This window comes from Scomber scombrus, chromosome 20, assembly GCF_963691925.1.
Source record: "Scomber scombrus chromosome 20, fScoSco1.1, whole genome shotgun sequence".
NCBI classification, from domain to species: Eukaryota; Metazoa; Chordata; class Actinopteri; order Scombriformes; family Scombridae; genus Scomber; species Scomber scombrus.
In genome coordinates this window covers 16,412,622-16,439,222 of record NC_084989.1, presented here as the reverse complement: position 1 = coordinate 16,439,222, position 26,601 = coordinate 16,412,622, and the positions used below count along the sequence as shown (strand labels likewise).

Genomic DNA, 26,601 nt, shown 5'->3' with positions numbered 1-26,601 from the left:
AAGGTTTTTACGGATGCTCTTAAATTTCCTACACGCGTCTCCCAAAGCAGCACTTAAGAGCTTCTTAACGTCTGCTGTCTGTGGTGATGAAGATGATGCTGAATACCTTTTAAACGCTGAAAATACACACATTACAAAGTGTAAATGTTGTAAACACCAATAAATGTCTTACACTTAAAACCTATATATATATATATATATATATATATTATATATATTTATTATGTATAATGGATGTTTGATATTTTTATACTTGAAGAAAATAAACTTTGATTGATTTAGCTGCTGCTGGAGGCAGACGTTTCTCTGATAAACATATTCAAACTAAAATGAAACACTCGCTGCTTCTGTAGGTTTCAAAAAATATGCATCATTCTGTCGTCATTAGACCTGCTGTGTGTAAGAAAAAGCTAAAAGAAAAAACACACACCCTGTAAATAGAAAGCATTAGAAAAAAGACATTTTCGTAATATGGAATAAATATATTAGGGGATAAGAGGGAGAAGAATGCAGTGATGACAAATCATTAGTGCAGATAAAATGCTGTTATCTTAGATTTATTTTCTAATTTCCACATTATCACTGATTTCATATCAAACATCGCTTAATAAAGAACATCAGTGTTCATGATGAAATTACAGACTTACAAATGAACAATTACAGCTAACGATTGTAATCATTACTGATTAATGTGTTGACTGTTTTCTCCATTAATCAATATATTAGTAATCTGATTTATAAAATATCAGAAAATAATAGAGATCATTGTTTCCCAAAGCCCAAGAGGATGTCCTCAAATGTCTTTTTTGTCCCGACCAACAGTCCAAATCCAGAGTTTACTTTATATATTCAGTTTACTGTCAGAATACTAAAGAAATCTGAAAATATCCACATTTAAAAAGCTGGAATCAAATAATTTTTGCTTAAAAAAATAACAAAATGATTAATTGTTTATTAAAATAATGATTAGTCTGAAGCAATATGTTTTCTTTGTTTCCTCCTGCAGATTCTTGCAGGTTGATGCTCTCAGCCTCCTACAAGTATTTAGGAGTCGCTCTGTTATTTACAATAATTTCTGAAAGCGTATTCAGTTACAAAGTACAGAGGTTTGCTGGTTCCAGTCTGACTGAACTGACTACAGTCCAGGCAGCAGACTTCTTTTCTTTTTCTTGCGCTTGCTCTACAGTAAGTGTCCCACAGGCTGTGGTCGCTCTGAGCAGCTCTCTGTTTTCTTACTGTGACTGTGTGATTGTGAAGCGTGCTGGAAAAAAACAGGGAGACGCCTCATCAGCTTTCCTTGAAACACTAAGGAGGGAAAAAAAAAAAAGACCTAGCGATTCATCCAGGGGAGTGATATCAACAGACATAGAGTAATTGGTCAGTTCTCTAAGGCTGTGGTCCAATTTGAGCCCAACTCCTGATAAAAGACTTTCTATTTTTATCAGACTGTCTTCAGACTCTTTAGTTAGAGTCTCCGGTTGGGATCAGGCTGACACTGTGACGGTGTTTCACACAGCGAAGGTGATTAGTCTTACCGTCGCCTGTCTCCATGCGCTCTGCGTTGCCATACTTCTGCGTGTTCCTTGCAATGGTTCCCATATTGGCCATGTGGTGACGCTCGGTGTGGGAGTGGGACGAGTCCGACGAGTAGCCCGTCACATCCGGGGGGGCCGAGTGATTCTCTGGAGGGAGACAGAGAGGGAGAGAGTGAAGCAGGCAGATGGAGAGAGAACAGGCAGAAAACAGGCTGACAAACAGGCAAACAGTCAGGGGTGAGTCACCGTTCAGCGTCTACAGGAAATTAAAGACCTTTTGATGGCAGATTAGTTTTTAGTTCATTTGGATCTGAGGTCTGGTGTGACTGGTATAATTTATAAATCGAAAGTACAGCTGTCCTCTGTGAATTAACATATTTCACCATAACAGATTATAGATCAAATGTATAGAACTGGTTGATTAATCAATAAAATCAACAGATTAATCAATAATGAAAATCATTAGCTGCAGCTCTAATTAAAAGCACATTTTATGATACAAGGTGTAAACTATGTATATAAAACTTAGACAACACATCAAATTCTTTTCATTGAAAGAACCAAACATGATGAAGCTTGCAAATATTTTTTCAACGCCCTTAAATCAATATTAAACGGTGTGTAGAGTACACACATCTAAAAACCATTTACAGGTGTCAGATCTTTGTTGGAAAGGTCTGTTTGTGACTAATCAGTTGACACTCAGCACTCTAATGAAACTTTAGTCTAATAAACACATTTCAACAGCCTGCAGAAATTCAATGATAGGTAAAACCTTTTAATATACAGTACCAGTCAAAAGTTTGGACACACTTTCTCATTGACGTGAATGGGAAAGTGTGTCCAAACTTTTGACTGGTACTGCATATGTCAGTGTTTCTCCTATAATTGTACAGACCTGTTGGGCTACCGGGCCAAGTCATTTTATTTTAATGCCACATATCCATTCATTTGGAAATCAATAGCGTTTGGGAGCCTCTGTGCAGCACTGTTCAGAAACATGAGTCAACCTCTGTGTCGTTGCCTAGGAAACTTATGGTAGCATAACTCCTTTCAAGAAATAGGGCAGTGCGTAATGTGTGTGCGCACACAGTGAGTGGCTGAGTGGGTGAAGGAGCGTCTGAAAAGTGACGGTGAATGTGAGCAGAGGAAAATGTTAGCAGTAAGTTGTAATGGCAGTGAGTGTAAAGTAAAGGCTACATAGTGTGTCATTTAATAAATGCTGCAGTGCGTCAAGACCAAGAAAAGTATCATCTGTTGTTTCCCGAATTGCTGAAGAAAGTTCTAAAGTTAGCAACGATGGGTTACCATAACCTGACAACGCCTGACAGTCAAAGGGAAACACCGGATGTGTTGGGTGGGACGTACCGTCTGACTCCAGTGGTGGTGGCCACAACATATCAGATCCAAACTCGCAGGACCGTCGCAGAGATCCTCCATTCTCCGCCACGCTCAGAGCTCCCTTCCTCTTCAGAGACAGGTGTCCGATGCCTTCATGCATACATACAGTTCAGCTGTTTTACTATGAGGTTACACACTGATGCAAAGCTAAAGGTAACATAACATTGCAAGGATTCTTAGAGCAATAAATAACATGACAAATAGGAGAGAGACGAGTCAATGTTACAGTATGTTAGGCAGAAACAATCAATGAATAATGAATGAAAATTGATTATAGCATCATAAAGGGTGTCAGGACTCAGGATACAGGCTGCATTAGGAATTTGAGTGGGAAAATGTCTGTGAAATACTGTACGACCAGTATGTGAATAAAAAAGACACTATGTAATATAACACATGAGACAGAAGGGATCATTTTGGTAAAAAGATCAAATAAAGAATAATTATCTATCAGAATATATAGGATTTTATATGCACATTATGTAAAAAGTGCATTCATTCACATTAGTAGATTATATTAACTGTGTAAGAAGGTACAGTCTATAAACCTTAAATCTGTAAAACCAGATATATTCACTTTCAACATCTACACTCAAGCAGATTCGAGTCTATGTGTATTAGAGCTGCAATGATAAGTCGATTAATGTCTTATCTGACTGACAGAAAATTAATCGGCAGCTATGTTGATAATTGTTTAATACTTTGTCATTTTTCAAGTAAAAATGTGACTATTTACTGTTTGTCCTTGTCATACATGACAGTAAAGTGTTAAAGAGGGACGTTTTTAGACTAACAGGTGCAGATTTAAAATTATACAAAGAAAACACATACACACACACAGAGTCCAACCAACCAAGTGAGAAGCAATAAACTCTTACCATGGTGTGACTGTGACAGGTGGCTCTGCTGGTGGTGCGACTGGCCCAGGTGCGTGTGTGCCAGGTGCGTGTGCGCCAGGTGCGAGTGCGAGATGTGCGTGTGCGCCAGCGAGTCGGCCAGTCGCCCAGCGTTACCGCTGCCTCCGCTCTGCGTGGACGAGGACGAGGAGGAGGTGGAGCCCAGGTGGGCGGGGCCTAACTGGGAAGGGCGGCTCATCCAGTGCTCCATGCCCGACATGTCATCACCTGGCCCCGCCTCCTCTTCTGAGCCCGACGACGAGTCTGAGCACAGGGGGGACAGGCCTAGTGAGAGTCAGTAACCGGCATATTAGCATATTTGGCATATTATATTCAGCGAAATAAAATAAAACAGTTCTGTGTGTCTAAATGTGGATAAAACCAGATCAAAAATGTGTCAGGAGAAAAAAAAAGTTGTGTTTACATATCGAGCAAAGCAAACCTGCCATGATTGGGAAAGAATTTAAAAAGGGCTGTTTTAGTAAAGACTTTGAATCCATCCCAAAACCAACACTTAAACTTGAATGCTGTGGTGTTTACAGTCAAGTGGCCACTTGTGTGATGAATTTCAGGTATCTGCAGCAGTGCCAAAGTGCTTGTTTAGACTGTAAAAGTGTAGAGGTTCATCACAGCTCAGTGCTTGATTAATGAGGCCTTCCTGTGGCTCATGAAGTACAATACTGTACTATGAATCAGTGGAGCTCATGTTGGTTTCAGCAGGTAGAATCAACCATATAGTATTATGACAGGAATGATACAATCAAGATATTATATGGAGGTATCTAGAAGCGTGCAGGTCTACAACAATTTATTCTTTGCACATCAATAATATACGCTAAACCCTAAATCCGACACGCCACAACTTCTTCATGTCTGTTTATTAAGTTGATCCTAAAACCAGCTTTTCAGTGCATTAACGCCAACAGCTGGACTTGTATGACGCAGCAGACAGTGATGAATTGTGGGATACATTTGGCTCTAAATACATCATCTGAGTGGTATTTGAAGGAGAGTGAGTCAGGTGTAGTTTTTGTCAATGAAATTCTTAATGTACTTGACTTATTCTGTTATTTAGCTACATTAAACACATATATGAAGCCCCCTTATTTATTACTGTGAGGGGGGAGATACCAGACTGTACACAGAAGCATCTTTAATGGCTGATAATACGTAAAGTAATTAAAGATATCAGTTTCAATTTCACCTCAGACTCAAGGACACACATATCTTCAGGACTCGCATGATGAGGTTTATAATAAACCTGCAGCGCAACGGGTACAAATCCCTGCAGCCAGATTCCAACATCTTATCCAAACAATAGGTTCACAATTTTTAGGGAACCTAATTTTTTGTAATCATTCCTCCTGTTCATACGGACCATTAGAAGATCCCTTCATAATGCACTTAGTAAGTAATGGAGGACAAAATCCACAAAAAAAATGCAAAAACGTTTTTAAAGGTTTATCTGAAGCTAATATGAAGCTTCAGCTGTCCAAATGAGTCAAATCAAGTCTTTTTAATGCCAAAGTCCCTTTTTTTTGTTACTATACTTCCACCACAGCTCAACAGTGAAACACAAAGAGGGAATTTGATGCTAAAAAGACTGCCAATGTGGCATATATCCACTTGATATGACTAACTGAGACAGCTGAAGCCTCATATAAGCTTCACATCAACTTTTACATCATTTACACTGAAAGCACATTTTAAGAGGATCTTTTAATAGTCAGTATGAAAAGGAAGAATGATTACAGTGAGGACACCTGACTGCTGTTTGAAGACATACTTGAGAAACTGTGAACTTATCCTTTAATGCTGAGTGTTTTGGATTGACATGTTCCACCTTCATAATGACATGGTCAACCATGTTCACATGGGGTGACCTGGTGTCTTCATACTTTTGACCATGTAGGGTAAGTAAGCCTATCGGGTAGGTAAGGTCAGTAAACACTGTCCGTAACCATTTATATCCACATCTGCATCTGATAATCTTAATTGAACATTTAAATGTAATTGTCTCAGTTCATTAACAAAATGCTTCAAAGACAGCAGATCATGAGTCACCACTTTTCACCACTGAGGTTTTATGACCTCTGACTGACAGACCGCAGGCTCCTGAGCTTGCAGACCCAAAATGCCAATAATTAGTCAGCTTAAGTAGCGCAGCCACAAGAACGGAACCTGTTCAAACTGGCTTCAGGCTGCAGAAAGCAGAGTTTACCTCTTTTAATTGGAGTTAATTATCTGAACACAGCTGATTAGGCAGAGGAAGGCTCATTAGTTATCAGTCAATGTGAACAGAAATCTTAAGTTTAGCTAACATGACTGGCAGATTCAGACTTTTCCCAAAAGACTGATGGAGGGTGTTGCGGGAAAACATGATAAGAGTTTTCAGGTGCATGAGGCTTTGGGCAGATGTCAGGTTTGCGTAAGAGTTTTCTCAAAGGTTAAAAAGCAAATTATCAGTGAACAAAGTTATTACATTTCCTTCATTAAAATTCAATCAACGGCAAAATTATGCTTTCAACTCCGATTATGTTCAATCTAATGAGCTTATATTGGAGGTAAAGGTCAACTTCACTCTCCCATTTCAGCCAGCGTCTGCTTGTGGTCACAGAGTGCACAAAAACACTGAAAAATTGCTAATAATCAGTATTTTTCCAATTGCTGATGGCTGACTGCAGCGTTACAACTGTGTGCGGTTTGTTTTTGCTGTAAGTCTTTCAGCGGGTTTCCGTACCTCAGAAAATGTGCTTGTTTGCAGTTTTTAGTGAAATGAGTGTGTTTCTGTCAGAACTCAAAACGTCTGAGAACCAGAGACGCAGCATTACAGCATAATCCTGTCTGGGCACAGGGCAGCTGCTATGGGGTCAAATTTTAGGCTTAATACAACCCAGTTCAGCTGAGATAACCACTGTGAGCGTGTGTCTGTGTGTTTGTGTGTGTGTGTGTGTGTGTGTGTGTGTGTGTGTGTGTGTGTGTGTGTGTGTGTGTGTACTAGGTATTCCTAATGTTGTGGGGACTTAAATCTGTTCACACAGTTATGTTATGGGGACTCGCCTGTCTTATGGGGACAAAAAGCAAGTCCCCTTAAGGTAAATGATTTATTTTAGGGTGAAGACTTGATTTAAAGTTAATCTAAGTTTAGGGTTATGTTAAGTTTAGGATAAGGGTTAAGATTAGGCATGTAGTGGTTATGGTTACGGTTAGGATAAGTGTCCAGTAAATGAATGTAAGTCAATGTAATGTCCCCTGAAGTGATGGAAACATGGTGTGTGTGTGTGTGTGTGTGTGTGAAGAAAATAGTTTATTATTCCCTTTTCCTCTCTCTTCTTCCTTCTTTTGTGCAACTATTTCAAAGTCTCAGGACATTTTCCTTTAATGAACAAGACCCAGATTTGATATTTAACCTTTTATTTTTTGGTTGCTTGTGCTGTTGGTGGTCACAATTATGTACATTCATGAATGATTCTTTCCATTTTATGTGATCTCTCAGCTCAGCAACAGACTTACTTTTGCTAACTTTGGAAGATGGATGCATTTTTGTAGCATGTGCTAAACAACAATTAATGTGTGTTTTTGTATATGTCTCGTCACCTGGAGGTGTGTATGCATCCATGGAGGTCTGCACCACCAGCGAACGTCTTTTGGAAGGCATGGGCACGGCCACCTTCCTCTCCACATGTCGTGCCAATACGGCTTGCACCGCCTCGGTGTGGACGTCTTGGAGGGATACAGAGAGAGAAAGAGTGAAGTAACACAGAGGTAGAAATGAAACTTTCCTGGCTGAGTGCACGGTTTTCATGCTGGAGCTAATCTTAGTGGTTTATTTAAACGTCAATGAAAGGACACATATTTCAATTTTTGGAAAACAACATACTGTAGCTGCAGTAGTGAAGTGACAATGAATAAGACTAGTAAAATATCAATAAAAACAATTATAACAGGCAATGACTTTGCATTTTCAAAAATGTTCCATTTTCGACTGATGCATATTATTTCTAATTTATTAACTAAATATTAACATGTTGAGTGGTGTTTAATGTTGGTTCAATACTTTATAATAATATAATAATAATTGAAATCTACAATAACTGATTTTTTGCCCACTTTCAGCAGAAACAAGCAGAGAACACAACACTGACTTGTTATCACTGTTAGCAAACAGCTGATTATTTCCACATCCAGCAGTTACAGAGAAACATTATCATTTATTTCTGTCACACCTGCTGAGTGTAAGTCTCTCAATATTCACAGTTTTTTTCCGTTCAGTGGAGGTTCTGTACCTGATCGGTAGCGTTCGTCTCTCGTGCCAGAGGTTCGCCGCCGGTGGAAACGGGCAGCAGCGGGAGGGCCGAGCGGGGCCCGGTGAGACATGGGACCCTCCATTCCTACAGAGGCAAGTGGACAAGCAGGCAGACAGATACACACACGCACACACACATATATAGACAAACACACACAGACACACACACATGCACATACACGTTTCACAAAAAGCAATAGATACAGTGCGAAAAAGAAAACAAACATGGAGATGATTTGATTCGGCAGAAAAATCAAATTTTTCTGACTTCAGAAAATGAAATAATTAAAAAAAATAACATAAAATAAAATAATGTGATAACTGTATTGCTGCTTTCTGAAAATATCCACCATGTCCCTCAGTAATTCATGACCCAGCTACAACTATCGTACGTTCCTGTGATAAATGATGAGGATAAACCAGATTGTGTGATGGATGTGTGAGTGTTTTAGTTGCAGTGTGTGTGTGTTTTAGTTGCTGTGTATGTGTGTGTGTGCCTGTGTGTGTGTGTGTGTGTGTGTAGGCAACGAGCAGTGACTACGGCGCGTTCAGATACAGAGGAGAGGGCCCAAGCTGAGCTCTAGGGAGTCTTAACCTACATTCGCTAATGGCAGCAGCTGAAGACTGAATCGACTGAGTACAGTATCATCGCATCTGTATTTGTCATGATACTCATGATCGATACTCCCGGAGCGTCGTATTTTATCTGAGGGAGAAGAGTGTGTGGCGGAGGTCAGAGGTTGCTAAATTACCTCCAGCATGTGGAACATATGCCCTGATCAGCTTGGACCTCTTCTTCTCATAACCCTTCTGAGTGATGTCCCCTGCAAACAGATAGAGGTAGAGAGTGAGAGAGAGAGCCAGTGACGGCTATGCAGGATGTTTTTTGGGGGGGTTTCATTTTGTTTGTTTATAAAATGAATGAATGAAATCAATTTCATTCATTTGTTTTTATGATTTCAAATTGCAATTTTCAATATTAAGTTTGAGTTTGGCCGGATACACTTGTCGCATGTCACCGAACCTCCTCTGTCTCTCTCAATCATTTAATTTCTAGACTGTTAATTAAAGATAAAAATGAAATAAATAAATACATAAATAAAAATGTGATGAATAATGATGGAAATGAAAAATGTGCAATAAAGCATAATGTAAAGCTTCTCATGGATTGTTCAACAGTTTTTCTTCGACACATTTTATGAAAGCTCTTTCTAGCTTTCAACCATATCAGATGGCGTACATCAGCAGATGAAAGCTCCAGAAAAGATGAATGAAATGACCCTGAGCTGTTTGCTGGTTTATCAAACCGTTGTATCCGAGGTCAAGACTGAACTTCAACACTTAACTTTTAAGCTAGATGAAAAGTCAGAAAAGTGCTACAGATGAAATTAAAAGCAGTATGTCAACAGATAATCTCCATGACAACCAACCGAGCCACCTTCATAAACTGATGAATGAATGACTGCATTATTATCTCGTAAGTAGAGCTGGGATTTTTTGTACACTGTTCACCTTCTTACTTTCTTGCAGGATGTTAACAATTAATATCCGTAACACACACACACACACACACACACAAAAAATCCCTCCATCAAGCAAGTGTTTATCACTGTCCACTTCTCTGAGAACAGCTGCCTGCTGCGGCCCAAAACGACACTTTGAGAGCACTGAAAGTGAACCAGAGCAGTAAAGTTGCAGCAATGACTCACTATAAAGCTCTGTAAAGCAGTGGGAAGCTGCAGTATCTCATAGACATATCTGTGCGATAGAAATCGTAATTGAAGCCTTTTATATCCAGATAATGATACACATCATGGTATAGCACACTTTCTATAAATTCAATGAATTAACAGTTTCTGGTACATGTCAATATTTTCATACTGAAACCACATCCATGCGACAGGAGTAGTCCCTCCATAGGGTACAAGCTTCACTGTCTCTCCTCCGCTGCGCTGTGTGCAGCACACACACACACACACACACACACACACACACGGAGGACTGAGCCCCGCCCTCACTGAACCATTAATTAATTAACCACTACACACAATTAGCTAGATAACATACATAGTGATTTACTCAGTGTGTGAGTCTCTATTGCGTCTTGCTGTCATTTATAGTTGCACTACCCTCCTCTGCTCTCTGTGTTTAACTGTGGGCGGGGCTGAACCCTCAATGTGTGCTGCACACAGCGCAGCAGAGGAGAGACAGTGAACCAGGTGAAGAAACCACACTGACAACAACTATACTTGTTACTTTACTGTTAGTGCAATAAAACTTTTACCAAGTAAAAAGCCAAGAAGAGTAATTTATGAATGATATCCATGCAAAAGATTGACAAATTATGAAATAAGTGTGATTTGCACACAAAGAAATAAACGATAGAGCTTAATATGATGCGATGTCACAATATATAACATTATATCACACAGCCCTAATGACAGATATAAATACATATTGATTACAGTTGCTTTAATGTCCTACAAGATATGTTGGTTTGCTTTTAAATATTTTTGCCAACCAGTTTGGCTAAGTAACTCTTTTCATTCTGTCTGTTTTGAGTCTCCATGGTAACTATTGTTGCTGACACAAACTCCCTTGTTCTTTTTCTGGGCTCCTGTGACCCCGAGGAGTTTCCCAGGAAAGACAAAGCATTCATGATCTGGTCAGAGGCTGAATTGACTTTGTTTTACATCAGTATCTTGAAACTTCCTGATAAACAGATGGAATTTTACCATCAGAGGATTTTACTTGTCATGAGATGAAATGTGATGTTAACAATTAGTAAGGTGGACTGTTAAGATCAGTGGCAGCAGCAGAGATGGGAGGACAGAGGTCAGCGTGGAGGGCCGGCCATGGAGAAACTCATTACAATCCCTGAGGGGGGAGGTGTTCACTGCCTAAGCGACCCCTGCCGTGCCCCCTCCCTTCACAACCACCACCACCTGTCAATCACAGCACCCCAGGGTCCTCGCAACAGGTCTAATAAGAGCTAATACCTCCTTGTTTGTCCTCATTAAATGCTGCTAAACTGCCTCACACCAGTTTGCTAATTATTGATTTGTATTGGATTGCTACAGAGAGGTTTTACTCACCGAAAAAACCAAGATGAAACCAAATCAGATCAAACTGTGTAACACTATCAGCAAAATAAGAGTGTAAGCATGCTGACATTCAATATGCTTGTAAACGTAACCACACTGTTGAGTTTTAAAATGTTACTCTCCTCGAAACATGTGGAAATGATTTACAAATGAGGGTTTGACCTCACTAACAGATGTTTCTGCGTTATGAAGAAGTAAACATTAATTTTAGAAGTATAAGCCCTAGCGATATTTTAGATTTTCTCTGATGTGAATAAATCCCATGAAGACCCCAAAACCAACAACATGCCAGTCTGTCCCTGCAATTAAGGCTGAAACTAACCATTATTGTCATTATTGGTTAATCTGTTGAGTATTTTAGACGTTTGACCTATAAAATGTCTGAAAATGGTTAGACTTGTTGATCACTGTATCCCAAAGCCCAAGATGACGTCCTCAAATGTCTTGTTTTGCCCAACACCCACAGATATTCAAATAGTTGCAGCTCTACTCTAAATACTTTCTGACTTTGCTACTGAATCACAAATATACAGTTTCATTGATTTAAAAAAAGGCTCAGCGATTTACTAAAACAGCCAGTCACTGTAGTTTTTAGCAAATGTTACAGCGACTCAAACTGGAAGAAACACTGCATTTGTTTGGGACTATTTTAAGCGGCGGATGAATCCACATTCATTGGTCTAATGAGTATTACTGGCTACAGGATGGTGTGTGTGGGATTAGGTCTTAATATACTACAGTGTGTGTTCATGCTGATGAAGGAACATGTCACCAAGTACATTAGAGTGACTCACTGATGTATTTTTAATAGTTTTTGGACAACAGCAGAGCTCTACTGCACAGAGGAATAAGATATATCACAGACATTACTTGTTAGTGGACCAATTCATTATTTGTTTTAGTCTTTTAAAAAAAATAATTAGAGCTGCAATGATTTGTTGATTAATCTATTAGTTTACTGCCAGAAAATTAACTGGCAGCTTATATTGATGATTTATTCACCATTTGATATCATTTTTTAAACAAAAATGCCCAAAATGATCTGGTTCCAGCTTCTCCAGTGTGGTTTTATTTCTCTGTTAAGTGAATATCTTTGGTGTTTAGACTTAGCAAAACAACATATTTAATAACCTCACTTAGGAGGTATGGAAAATATGATGGACATTTTTCAATATTTTATGATATTTATAGACAAAATAATTCGCTGAAAATAAAAATAATTGTTATTTGCAGCCCTTTTTTAACTATCAACAGACTTATCCTTTAACTGACTGCAAACTTCCATCTTAACTCTCCATCTAAAGTAAAAACATGTGCTTACAGGGCAAGAAAGATGCTCCTTTTTTCCAACTATCAGCTTGTTTAAAAATTGTGAATCACTTGTTGTTTTGTAGTTGCTCGTAAGTTGCCCTTTTCAAGCTGTTGTTGTTGTTCCATTTGAAATAAATGAAATTATCACACCTGAGTGGGAACTGTTACTCAATCTGCCAAAAGATGAACTCAGGTGTTTGCATACAGATTGTTTTTCTCTGGGCTCGAGGGCAAAGATGCAGTCGTGCATTTATGCATCCAAACAAATTACCGCTGGAACAAATATTGAAAAGTTTCCATTTCAAAACTATAATTGCAGCAGATCCAGTCTCCAAAAGAAACCTCTTTGAGTCAAACAATATGTTCCTGAGGAAGTCTGCGGACTACAAATCAAGCTCACAGATCTCCACTCTCCAACTCAAACGTACAAAATAGTGCTGAAATGTTCAATTGGAAACAAAACACACAGTTTGGAAGCAGGTCTGAAGTGAGAGACTGAATAACATGTGGCCGAAAAAAAAAAAGAAAGAAAGAAAGAAAGAGAGAGAAAGAAAGAAAGAAAGAAAGAAAGAAAGAAAGAAAGAAAGAAAGAAAGAAAGAAAGAAAGAAAGAAAGAAAGAAAGAAAGAAAGAAAGAAAGAAAGAAAGAAAGAAAGAAAGAAAGAAAGAAAGAAAAGAATGAGTGTCGGGTCAGACAGAAGGACGGATGGACAAATAAATAAAAAGATAGATTGATTGGTAGATGGGCAGATAACTAAATAGATATATGGAAAGAGATAGATAGATAGATAGATAGATAGATAGATAGATAGATAGAGAGATAGAGAGAGAGAGAGATAGATAGATAGATAGATAGATAGATAGATAGATAGATAGATAGATAGATAGATAGATAGATAGATAGATAGATAGATAGATAGATAGATAGATAGATAGATAGATAGAGATCTTTAAAAACAGAGTGAGACAGAGAAAGAGAAGAGTATGTGTTTCACAATCTGACCATGGAGAATGGCCAGAACATCTGGGTCCAATCTGCTCATCTGTGCTGCGCCGCTGTGTGTGTGTGTGTGTGTGTGTGTGTTATATCAGGCCTTTTCTCAGATCAACCGCAACATAACAACATTCCTGCTTCTTCTTTCTCGCTCTCTCTCTCTCTCTCTCTCTCCCTCTCACACACACACACACACTCACACATGGTCCATGGGGAGACGCCATCTTCCACTTGCAGCGCAGCCGAGCAGGGAGGGAGTTGCCTAGCAACGGTTCTCCTGGAGAAGGCCTGAGACGGCCATCTTGGATTTGGAGCGTCAGATGTGAGAAGTGGGCTAATGATACCTGCCAGGGTGAGTGCATATGTTTGTGACTGAGATGTGTGTGTGTGTGTGGGCGTGAGTGTGAGTGAGTGTGTGTGTGTGTGTGTGTGTGTGTGTGTGTGTGCGTGTCGTACCGTGTGTCTGTATTGGCAGTCTAATTACTTTCCTCCTTCTCGGCGCTCCCTCTCCTCCCTGCTCTCTGACACTGGGCTGTTTTAATGGCACACAGCTGAGAGAGAATCGATAGCGGCCGACTGCAGATTGGAGTTTTTCCGCCCGCTGAGATTGTGTAGCCCAAAGGTCTGAGCTTTCAGCACCGCTACAAACTCTGTGAAAACTAATTTTGGCAGGTTCACCGCAAACCCGTGAAGTCGTCTGAAGCAAACATATTGTTCCTGATTTCTCTGACTCAAGTCATGCTTCTCTCGCAGCAATACATTATCTCCATCCTTTGGTTTTTCCACCAGTTTGCACCCAAAAATGACCCAGAATGTGACTACAGCTGCAACCGCTGATTATTTCCATCTGCTCTGCTTATTTATTTCATCAGGACATATCAGACCAACAGCCAAAAAAAAGACAGAAATCATAGAAAACCAGCAAATATTCACATTTGAGAAGCCTATTTTTTCAGTATTTTGGCTTAAAATGACTTAAATGATTAGCGAGAATCTTTTTACATCAGTCGACTTATCAATTAATCGCTAATCTTTTGCTTTCAACTGAATGTTAATAACATGATGAGTGATGAGGGCTGGGTATTAAACTGACTGGATGTATCTATGACACCAACCATCAAAACTAACTTGAGTGGTTAAAACTGGCTCTGTAAGTCTGGTGGTCGTCTTTGATCAGAGTTATTGATTTTTACTCTCATTTTTGTAGACTTGCTGTTTTTTGAAGAAAAAAAAAACAGGGATTTTGTTCCTGGAAATACTTTAAAGCATTGAGCAAAGTATTATTTTGGTATTTGAGCCACAACTTAAGCATTAGATCATTTTAAATGACACCCAACTCCATTTGCAATGTTTGATGCATGCTGGGAGTTATTCTGTGACCAATTTTTTTCATTTTTCCCAGATTTTTACACAAACCCCAACACGTCCTTGCTTGTGGTCTGCCTCCCTCCTCTGTGATGGATTTCAAACATGTGGAAATTCCTTCTTTGATTCTGAGGGATTAATATTAAAACTTGACATATAACTGTGGATGGCTACGATTTCAAAAACATTTTCTGCTTCAAACCAACATGTAGGGTTGAGTACCAAAATGTACTAAAAGTATAAAAAGTACTAAAGCCTAGGACTGAATTTCCAGTCAGTTGGAATCTTCTTTACTTATTCTTTGATCACAAAAGTCATGATTCAATTTAAAGTTTCATCAGTAACAAGTTTCTTCATTTTTAGTCAAAATATCAAACATTAGCAGGTTTCAGCCTTTCAAATGTGACAATTAAGTGTTTTTCTTTGTCATACATGACAGTAAACTGCATATTTGGACAAACTGAGACATCTAAAGACGTCACTTATGACTCTGGAGAATAAAATTAAAAATGATAAACATGATAATCATTAGTCGCAGCCTTGAACACTCATATCAAACAATTTCAAATCATGTGAAGCTGCAGGACGTCTTGTCAGGACGAAGAAGACACTGAAACACACGCACATACCGTCACAGACAGTTGATTTTGTAACTCTTTTGAAATGTTTTTATGATGTATTTTTACTACAAAGAGAAAAGAGATGAATACCAATCTACACTGCGCCACCCCCTCCACCCATCTCTCCCCTCATACTCCCTGTTCCTCCATCTTTTCATCTCGCACTGTTTGTCTCTGCTGTCTTTTTCCTCAACATCCTGCTTTTATTTGATCTCTCTCTCTTTTCTTATCACATCATCATAAACAGCCAGTCCACCCACAAAGCCACCATGGTAACCAAATCTACCTCCAGCAGGCTAAAACACACACACACACACACACACACACACACACACACACACACACACACATACACACAGAACTGAAGCATGCGTCATGCATTGGGACCTTGGGCAGTCACACTCACATGCAGGGACCCGTGTGGACTGTGGAGCGTCCACTGGCTGTGCAACGCATGTGTCCACTACAGAGCCAGGGGGAAGCGCACACACACACACACACACACACACACACACACACACACACACACACACACACACACACACACACACATATATAAACACATATACACATACACAATGGCAGTGGCAGTCATGTGTCACGTCCACCGAAGAAACAGAAAACCAGGGCGTCTTGGTGAATCAGTGGGTTAAGATGTAAATACAACCTGACATCCTGGGTCATCATTTGTAATTATTGATTATTATTTTCACGATGAATTAATCTATCACTTGTTTTTTCATTAACTCTATTAGTAATATGGTCTTCAAAAAGTAAAAAATACTGAGAAATACCAATCTCCACTTATTACACCTTGAAATTATCTCTTTAAAAGCTGATTTTCTGTATTTTTCTTATTTTAAATCTCATGTTTGGAGCCAAACCAGCAAAGAACTGATCTACTCACAAGTATTGTGCTGTAGACCTCCGTTGCTCAAAAGCTATTAAAATCACATCAGTGAGTCACAATGCCTCACTGGGTGACATATTCCTTCATTATGAAGAGTTTAATCATGTCAGTTTGTTTAGAAACAGCTCCAAAGACTAATAACAGCGATCACGTTTTCAGTCTCTAGAGAGTAGTTCTGTGTACTGCAGACGCCACTGAGCATGTGCGGGAACGTGGTTCAGTTTCTATTTATGCTGAAGTCCTTTGAGAAATGTAAAGTGTGGTATAAAGTCAAGATGTTGTGAGATGAAGCACAACAAGCTAGTGAAGCTGTAAACTGGGGTACATGCCCGCACATGCTCAGTGGCATCTGCCGTAAACAGAACTAATCTCTGGAGACTGAAAACGTGACAATTTATCGACAATAAGAGAAATACAGAAGAAAATACTCACATTAGAGAAGCTGAAACCAATATATATTTGGCAAATGACTGAAAATAATTGATTATCAAAATCGAATTGAACTGATTCATTTTCTTTCAATAACTCATCATCATTAATCATTTTTGAGACATTAATTGACATATTGATTAATCAGCATTGAAAATAATCTCAAACTGCAGCCCCACAAGCAACTCTGTGCTTAGTGAAGCGACAATCAGCAGATGTTTTGGTGTTTCCACTTGAAAAATGACACAGGCAGTTCAACAGTTATCAAAATTGGAGTCAATTCTCAGTTGATCTGCTTCACCGATTCACTGACACCTCGCTACATGTTTCTCCCGCTCTTCCCTTTGGTCTCATTAAAATGTTGAACTGTCAAATTCAAACAGTCAGAAACACACAAAAACACCACAATGAGGAAATACTGCTCTGAATTTTTGGACTTTTCTTTAAAATCACTTTGCTTCACTTCCCTTTTCATGTCACTGATTACAAAAGCATTACATGTTTTTACTGTCCTGTACAGCAACATGGATGCAGTTTTGTTCATTCATCAAGAAAAAACTGACAGAAATGTACTTGTTCAAACCTCGCTAATGTGAGGATTTGCTGCTTATTTCTGATGTGTATCATTGTAAACTGAAAATCTTCGGTTTTTGGATTGTTGCCCAGACGAAACAAGCTATCTGGTTTGTCAACTTAAGTCAGCGAAGGTGTCATACTACTTACACTCTTGTAACCCGAGTTAAATCAGGGTATTTTTTGTTTTTAAAGGAGCTATGAGATAAACTGAAAATCTACAATTATCAATATGAGAAATCTGCAACTAGACTTACTTTGGTCAATCCTGTCCCTTAAAAAACTACAACAACCAATCATGGTAGTCGATTGACAGAAAATTAATTGAAAAATATTTTGACTGGTTAATTGATTTGAGATTTGTTTTTAAAGAATATTTTAAATGTGAATATTATGTAGTTTATTTAGTCTTCTATGACAGTAAACTGAATATATTTGGGTTGTGGACAGTGGGAACAAAACAAGACATTTAGGTTGCATCCTAGGCTTTCTGACATTTTAGAAAGCAAACAACTAATCAGTTCAACCAAAAAGATAACATATTAATCAATAATGAAAATAACTGTTAGCTGCAGCTCTAAACATGTCAAATGTTTCGGTAGGTCAAGTAGAAACCTTCTTGTAGTTGTTTAGGAGCCATTATGATAACTACGAACGTTTCCTGATCCTGATATTGATTTTCTGTGATCTTCAGTCAATCCGCCTTTGATTCATGTTTTCTGTCAGCAGTCAAATTACACAACACACCCACCGATGCAGCCCACAGTTGTGCTCTGTTCTGTCTGATGAGGCTCAACAGGCGTTTGATGGAGACAGACATCATTTCAAACTGGCTGCACGACAAATGCCTGACAACTGCTCTATTTTGAAGACACACCGACGCATCGCTCACTTAGCTGTCACTGCCTTTACTTCCGATTTTAAACCGTAAACACGCTGCTTTTGTTCTGCAAACTTCTATTAAATCTAGCTTTCATTACCGATTATCGAGCGTGTATCAAACCTCAATGCTTTACCGGTACTGACTGAAATGTGTCGGTAGCACAGAGTATATAGAGAACTGTCAAGTACCCAAAGATGTCATCAAATGTCTGATCACATTCAAAGTCTTGTTTAATGTCTTTTAATCAGATATAAATTTGGATTTTGCCAATTATAGACTGTATTTTATTAAGCCTATATTCTTGAATGAGTGGTTGAGAACTTTAGCTTCTTTTGGGAAACACCAAAATGGGATTTGTAGAATAAAGAGAGAGAACTATTAGATCAGTCCTGACATCAGCAGTCCTACTGACTGAAGCAAAACCTGCTCCATTTAGCAGAATCATGCTTGATTTCATCCCTATAAACCAGATTTCAAGAGGCAGTAAAGTATTCATCTAAACCACCATCCATCACTCATTGATCCAATTAGCCCAATTTCTACTCAATAGATTCTCAGATCTTGCATTTTTAAACCTGCTGATGAACAAGTAATAAATAAAACACATCAGATTTGAAGTTGACATATTGAACTTGTTGGCAAATAGTTGCTCATTTCCTCATCCAGCAGTCACGTTGCTGTCCTTTCAGCAGGTGGAGAGTGAATATTCAGTCCAATATTCACTCTCTTTAAGCTCTGTTTTTGCTCTCTATCAACACCTGAGAAAAAAATGTCCACTATGTTCAATAGCTAATCTACAGCTAACTGTGTGTGTTTGCTGTTTGGTGCTGAGCAGGTAATGTACAGCAGCTTTTTTACAGCTTCTTCTTTTGTTCACAGATGCAGCCAGACAGCTAAACAATGAGCTGCAACTCACTGCTGAGGGGAGCTGCAGAGTCGCTGATAATTCTCTGTAGGTTCATGACGACGAACGGCTATAAAAAAAAAAAGGATTATAGTTGCTTTAAGGCTTGCTTCGAAAAAGTTTTATAATCCACAGTTGTTAAATTTCACACTATTTATCTACACGAGTAAATCTTATGATCCACAGGGCATCGGCTATAAGAACAGTAGAGAAGCAGCATACATTCATTTATTTGTGGCGGCCCACCACAATATCAGCACTGCCCACCACATACTGATTTTCTATTTTTGGAGCTGCTCGGCCGCTCTCATTCAAACACATGATGTTACACACTCCGGTACAGTAAGTGGCGGCATACACCTTTAATACTGATTTGTCGTTTGCCATTTAAACCTAAAAAGAAGATTGGGGGACTTATATAGGGGGTGTATATAGATGTTGGCTTCTCTTTGCTGGCTGAATCACACATGTTTAGTGTCATGAACATATCTGCACAAAGTTGTCAAAAACTGATGCATTCAGGTTAACTCTGATGAATTAATCTATGTTTTTAACACAATACTGGAGACCCAACTCTTCAGTTCATTTATTAGCTAGCGTATCGAGCTTATGCGGACATCCTGTCAACGCAGGGACAAACGTTAAATTAATTTTGAGACAAATTTGGGACGAGACCTAGAAAAAAAAGGACAAACTGTGCAAAAACTGAACAAGCCTGTTAGCCTGAGTATGTGTGTGCATGCATGTTGATGATAAATTACTTATTATACGCCCCTGGACAATTCCCACAACAATTAAAATCTAATTCTGAGGTAAACACTGAGAGGTCGTTAATGACTAATATGCCAATTTAAAAAAAAAATGTAATAATGATTTAGTCTGAAAATGATGAAAAATGACCATCAGAATTTCCCAGAGTCCACATTAAGACCACTAAATTATTCATTTTATGTCACTGACAAGATATAAAACTGTGAAAAGCAGCAAATCTTCACATTTCACAAACTTTGGTTGTTAAATTTCAGCTAAAAACATCTCATTTACAAATCAAGAGACATTCACTTCACTGAAAATATGTCTCAAAAAATCACTTTAGTTCCATGGCAGCTTCATATTCACTTTGTTTCATTCACTGTGCTGATCAACTTTAAATACACAACAAAGAATAATTAATCATGGATTATTCATGAACACATTTTTTTGCAGTGTGATGCACTGCAGATACAGAAAAACAAGCCTACACTGACCTGAAATGCGCCGCTTTAGGGCACCGATGCACATTGTTGTTGTTTGTATGCACGCACACACACACACACACACACACAACAAACCTGGGCTGCTCTTACTTATATTTAGAAAAAAATTGAAACTGCAATATGGCATTTTCCAAAATCCCAAAATCTGCAAGAATTGGGAGGTGAAACATATTTCATTCTTCACTGACTCTCAATAAATATGCAATACAAAAAAGCAAGCTTTGATATGTTTGTGAAATATTTAGCAGAGGAGAAACTGCCCCATCAATTTTTACACCTGAACAGCACTTTGTTGATTAAATATGTATGTGTGGACATTCCTTAATTTTAAATCAGCTTCTCTTTGTTTCTCCTGGTCAGACAGTTTAATATTTAACATCAGCTTCAAAGTCGCCTCACACAAACCGTGCTCCGCCTTGTTTTTTGGCACAAAAACAGTCTGAGCAAAAATCTCCCAAACATCAAGCGTAGCAAAAGCATCTAGACTATCTTACAGCTTCATCATATCAAGATGATATGACTGCAGCTCTGCAGTTGAAGCAACCGTCCTGTAACAGAAAGCTGGCAGGTTCCCTCCCGTCAATATCCAACAAGTCCATCGACAGCTCGGTTTATCCCATCTACGCTCTGTGCTTGCTGCAAGTCACTCTGCATAACTATGCACTATGCCAGCTAAATGCTCTAAAACGCCATAGAACGGCGCTTTAATGCCTAGAGGTCACAGTAATACGGCACAGATGAACTAAGCGAGGGAGCGGGAGAGAGGCTTATCTACCACAGCTCAGCTGATTGCTGAGTTTATCTAATAAACAGGTGGAGCGCTGACTCGTCTTCTCATAGATGAAGAATAAAAAGTTTCATCCCGCAGCGCTACCCATCAAATCTGACAGGAAATTGTTGCCTGAGGTTCGCTTCTCTGCATCTCAATAACAGTTAGGTCTACGTCCAATAACTCTGCTTATTGGAGGGCACTGAAAACATTGTTAATCCTGCAGAAGACTTGTTTTTTGCTTTCATGCCAGTAGGCAGTGTTTCAATTTTGTTCAACTGTGACCGGTTTTAGCTGCTCAAATGCTTGAAACCTGCTCTAATGAGAGGCTTTGCGACTGCTGACATAGTAAGGCAATTATCAATTAACAATTAACAATTTTAATCATCAATGAATGTCATTTTTAAGGCAAGATTGTGAGACCTTTTCTGATTCCAATTCCTTAAATCTGCGAATGTACTGCTTTTTTGTTTGTTTACAGTTTCAGTTTAAAAACGATTTTCTTAAAATAAATGCCAACATCATAATCTTCCGCTGCTGCTACATTTTATGATTTCATTTAATCAAGAAAAATATCAAAAGGAGGCAATTTTTCTCTGTTTACAGCTTCTGAAATGTGAGGATTTGTTACATTTAAATATCTCATATTATTGTATTACTGGCCCTTTATATACAACCCCTCAGTTCCGCCTCTGTCTCTTAACAGGCAGTCTTAGCTCCTGTCTCTTTAAGGCCCCCCACCCAATGAACCCACTTTGTTCTGATGAGGGGCAGCGGTGTTAGAGTCGAGTTAAGTTATCGCCGACTGAAAACCTTACATTTCCTGCTTTACTGGATCATATTAAAAGGTTCTACATGTAATTGTTTTTTCTTGCCAATGAGTGAACAGAACAGGTTGTAATGTAACTTAAAAAGTGAAACCTTCATCGTCTTTCTTGGTTGTATGTAACAGCCTGAGGACTGATTTCTATGGGGCGGATTTTTCACAAAAATACAGTGGATGTGACATTTCTGCGTACTACCAAGTGCATTGCCTCTCTCCCGCTAACATCAACAAACGACTGGCATAACAACACAATAAATATGGTGCTATCTGAATAGAAGCACCTTGCAAATATTAGCTCCCAAGCTAATGATACAGATAGCTGCCGACATCAACCACAACACCCTTCACAACAAAACACTCCTGCAATGACAAGTCACCCGCTCCTGAGCACACGCAGCTAAAACTACATTATTTCCTTAACAAAGGAGCAGTAAGCAAGCTTGAGAGCAAGAGCAAGAGAACATAATTTACACCTTTTGTTTGCTCCAAAGGCGGTAATAAGCACACTTTTTACAACAAAACCACAATGCATTGATCCTTGGCCTCAGTGCGTTGCTTCCTGGCCACAGCTCACACAGCCCGCTGGGGTTTAGTAAACATATTAATAATTAGTAAAGCTTCGTTAGCGGGCAACACAACAATATATGGAGATTATTGGAGCTCTTTCTTCAGGGCTTCAGTTAAAAATAAGACAGAGAGGAATAGTACAAGCAGAAACAGCCTCAGTGATGATGATGTTTGATGAAGAGTGGAAGACAACCAGCACACCTTTAAAAGGTAAACTCCTTATTTAACATTGCTCTACTGTTTAATGGAGTCATGGCTACACTGGAATAATGCCATAATCTTAGCGTAGCAGAGAACTGTTGCACTGTGCGTGGAGCAGATGACCATATAAAGAAATCCGTGACCAGTTGTAGTTACTTCTACATATATTTACCTCATTATTTGACACGTTGGCCACTTTTTATATGAACAGCTCACATAGAGACAGAGCACAATTGAATCCATCCCACCATGGAGGAGAAAACAATTCATTGCTCTCCACTGACTTTGTATTGAGTGAAGATGCCTCTGTGTCACTTCTGTATGCTAGCAAACAGCAGAAAAATGCCTAAAAGCTGCCGTGTGGTGGGATGTACGACCAACAGCGTAAAGAACCCAGAACAAATTTTTTATAAGCTGCCAAACCGAAAAACTGAACCTTCAAGCAGACAAAAGTGGATAACGCTACAGGCCATGGAAGAACCGGACCCATCCTGAGCTGCACGGACAGCCTGCGGCTCAAAAACGTCCATAAATATGAAACATATACCTGAACACGCTGCTAGCACATGAACATGAAACCCACATGTATGAACGTAAAAACAGAACAGCTGTTTAATTGTAAGGTATGTCCTGCTTGTTATACACGTGTAAATGACAGAATAGCTAACCTGCAATCAGCTGAAATCCTAACTGTTAAAAGAGGCTGAATGGTAAATGATTGCATGTCTGTCCATGTAATTTCCTCACCTATGTTTATGAACTATACTCACCGTATCAGCTGCAGGAGTGGAGTTTGCTATACAGTTGTGCTATCTATACTTTGCAGGTGATTTCACCCATTGCATTCATGTATTGCATTGTTGCATATATAATGTAACAGGTTTCAGTATATGCTTTTCCTCTCTGATAGATATAGAGTGCTAAAATAATCCTTAGACATGCTGAAATTTTATGTTTTTAAGCCATCTACAGCCATTTTCAGCCCTTGATTGCATATTATTGCTCCAATTGTTTTCTCCTTAGGTGGGCGCGGTTTACAGATTAAACCTGTTGCACTCTGTCCCTATTTTAACTTCTCTGATTACAGCTTCTTAAATGTAAATATGTTATGGTTTCTCTCGTCTTCTGTAATAGAAAACTGAATATTTTTGGGTATTAGGGTTGGGTTTGTTGGTCAGGACAAAACGAGACATCTTAGGTTGCATCTTGGGGATTTTGGAGACAGCAGCTGACATTTTATAGACCAAATACTGAACGATTGATTAGATAAGTTGAAAAGATTAAAAAGATTAGTTGCAGGGCCTAAAAAAAGAGGCAACTTGAACTCTGAGAATTCCACTGCTTTCAGGTTTTTTTGAGAATACGATGAATCAATATTTTTTTAGAAGATGTATCCCAATGAAAAGCAGAGTTAAAAACTGAGTACAACACCATGTTCTTCTTTCCCTCGCGATGTTAAGCCTCTTTGAAAACACGCCATCCATTTACACGGACTCATCTGCAGCTGGCCATGACCGAACACACACACACGCATAGGGCCATCAACACACAAACCAATAGCAGACACATTCTCACTCGCTGTTTCGATGATCACCAGTGACAGACACACACGCTGACATGTCCATCACACTATCAGGAGGCCCGTCAGGCTTCATCTCACTGTGATCCTCCAATAACCCTGTCAATCCCACTCACACACACACACACACACACACACACACAGACACACCTGAATGTTTGGAGTATTTCATGCAGTCTGACGTTCGGCCGTTACGTTTCCACTTCCTCCCACCATTTCCATCATTAATAACATCTGCCAGCAGCAGGTTCTGCTCTGATAAACACTCTCGGCAGGATTAGGAGCTCCTATCGGCCTGCAGCTGCCTCAGTGTGTGTGTGTCTATATGTGTGTGTCACTGCAGTGAGAGAAAATAAAGGCTTTTATGAATGATGAGGCTGATCAGAAGGAAACGGGACAGTTTGATGTATAGAGGTTTGACTAGTTTTGGGGATTTCAAAGGCTGGCGCTGATGTTTTTGGATTGAAGCTGCAGATTCCTGATTGTCAGTCTGTCTGAACATATAAATTTGACCCTTTTCATGCTAAAATATGCAGCATTTGCCCCAGAATTTACACACCGAAACGGCATCTTACTCTACAGACAGTGTGGCGTTATTTTTTTCGTCGCACAACACCGCAAGGAGAGGCTGGTTTCACTGCAGGTTTTTTTGCAGACCTGACAAAAGTGACAGACGAGTAAAAACTGAATCATCGTCACCTTCAGTCAACCGGCATTTTTACTGCAAGGCAAAGCAACGCAATTAACCCGAGTGTGGTGTGGCAAACCGCAGTTAACACAGATCTGTATGTGCCTCACACACACACACACACACACACACACACACACACACACATTTATCCACAAGGAAATGCACATTTCAGGCAACAAGGTGGCTCACATCCAGCATTTATCTAGGCTTCTTCTCTCACAATGTAGGCCTTCCCGAGCCGGTATGAATAAAATATGCCATCCCCATTATATAAGGGAGAAATGCCCTGTTCCTATCCGAGATGGGATGTATTGCAATAGCAGCAGGGTGGATTGCTGTGATTGAGATTCAATGGCCCACAGAGAGAAAGAGAGAGATAAAAAAGAGAGATGGAGAGAGAGTGTTTGTTGTATCTGTGCATGGAAAGGAAGAGGAGAGAGGAAGAGGAGGTGGAAGTGGGGGTGGGGTTGGAGGGGTGGTGGTGGTGGAGGGGGGGAGTGAAAAATATTCCCAAGCATCCTCCTCATCCTCAGCTGCTCTGCAGGCCCAAAAAAACACTGAAGCAGGAGGCTGAGATCACGGGCATCAAACGCCTAAACTGCCCCTCTGTGTGCTGCTCTGTCATGCAGCGTTGCATCGCAATGCTATTATTAAACCCGACCACACACACACAGATTAACACACACACACACACACACACACACACACACACACACACACACACACACACACATGCAGGTAGACTCCCCCCTGATTGTGTCAACATCTCAAGGTCAAACAACAGGCTGCTTTTGGGGACCCAAAGTGGGCAAACATGCTGGCTGGGTGTTGTTTTCTCTAACTGAGACAAAGAGCAGCGGCCGAATCCCGCAGTGTGTTCCCCGCTCTGCCCTCATCCTCTCCCGGCTACAGAGAGTTGGCCAGGCCGGTCCCTGGCTGACAAACATCTGGATGGGAGGAGCGGGATGGGGACGGGAGGAGGAGGAGGAGAGGAGAGGAGAGGGAGGAGGAGGAGGAGGGGGGTCGTAGGAATGAACGGTAAGATTCCGTTAGTAGGTAGGCTCCCGGTGATGATGATGATGATGGTGGTGGTGGTGGTGAGATAACGGGATAACGAGGGGAAAGAGGAGGTGGAGGAGAGAGAGAGTGAGAGAAGGGGGGGGAGGATTTTTTGGCACCCGTTTTATGAATTTCTTACCCTCTGACAGCTCCAGCTCCAGCTCCGCCAGCCGGGCTCGGATCTCCATCGGTATCGGCGACGCCTCACGGTCCGCCATTCAGCTCGTACCGTAGAAAACACCTCCCCGGTTTAACCACCGCCGCCTCCTCCTCCTCCTCCTGTCGGAAAGGGAGAGCTTCTCCTCGGCGGCCCCTCCTCGGCGAAAGACTACGAGGCGTTGAGGGAAAGAACAAAGAGGATAAATCTGGGTCTCGGCTTTTTTTTTTTTTTTTTTTTAACGGGGGCCCGCCATGGTGCCCGGC

The 26,601-nt window shown here is 39.9% G+C and overlaps 1 protein-coding gene across 1 annotated transcript in view; it reads right to left on the bottom strand.

Moving 5' to 3' along the window:
* LOC134001921 (disco-interacting protein 2 homolog C) overlaps positions 1-26,396 on the bottom strand; it is a 60,578-nt gene extending 34,182 nt beyond the window's left edge. Inside the window, exons 1-6 of the mRNA XM_062441104.1 lie at positions 26,318-26,396; positions 8,891-8,962; positions 8,119-8,223; positions 7,430-7,555; positions 3,899-4,096; positions 1,536-1,691 (exon numbers count right to left, since the gene is read on the bottom strand). Coding sequence (XP_062297088.1) covers positions 1,536-1,691; positions 3,899-4,096; positions 7,430-7,555; positions 8,119-8,223; positions 8,891-8,962; positions 26,318-26,396 — 736 coding nt within the window. The remainder of the gene's footprint in view (positions 1-1,535; positions 1,692-3,898; positions 4,097-7,429; positions 7,556-8,118; positions 8,224-8,890; positions 8,963-26,317) is intronic.
* Positions 26,397-26,601: the final 205 nt, after the last annotated feature.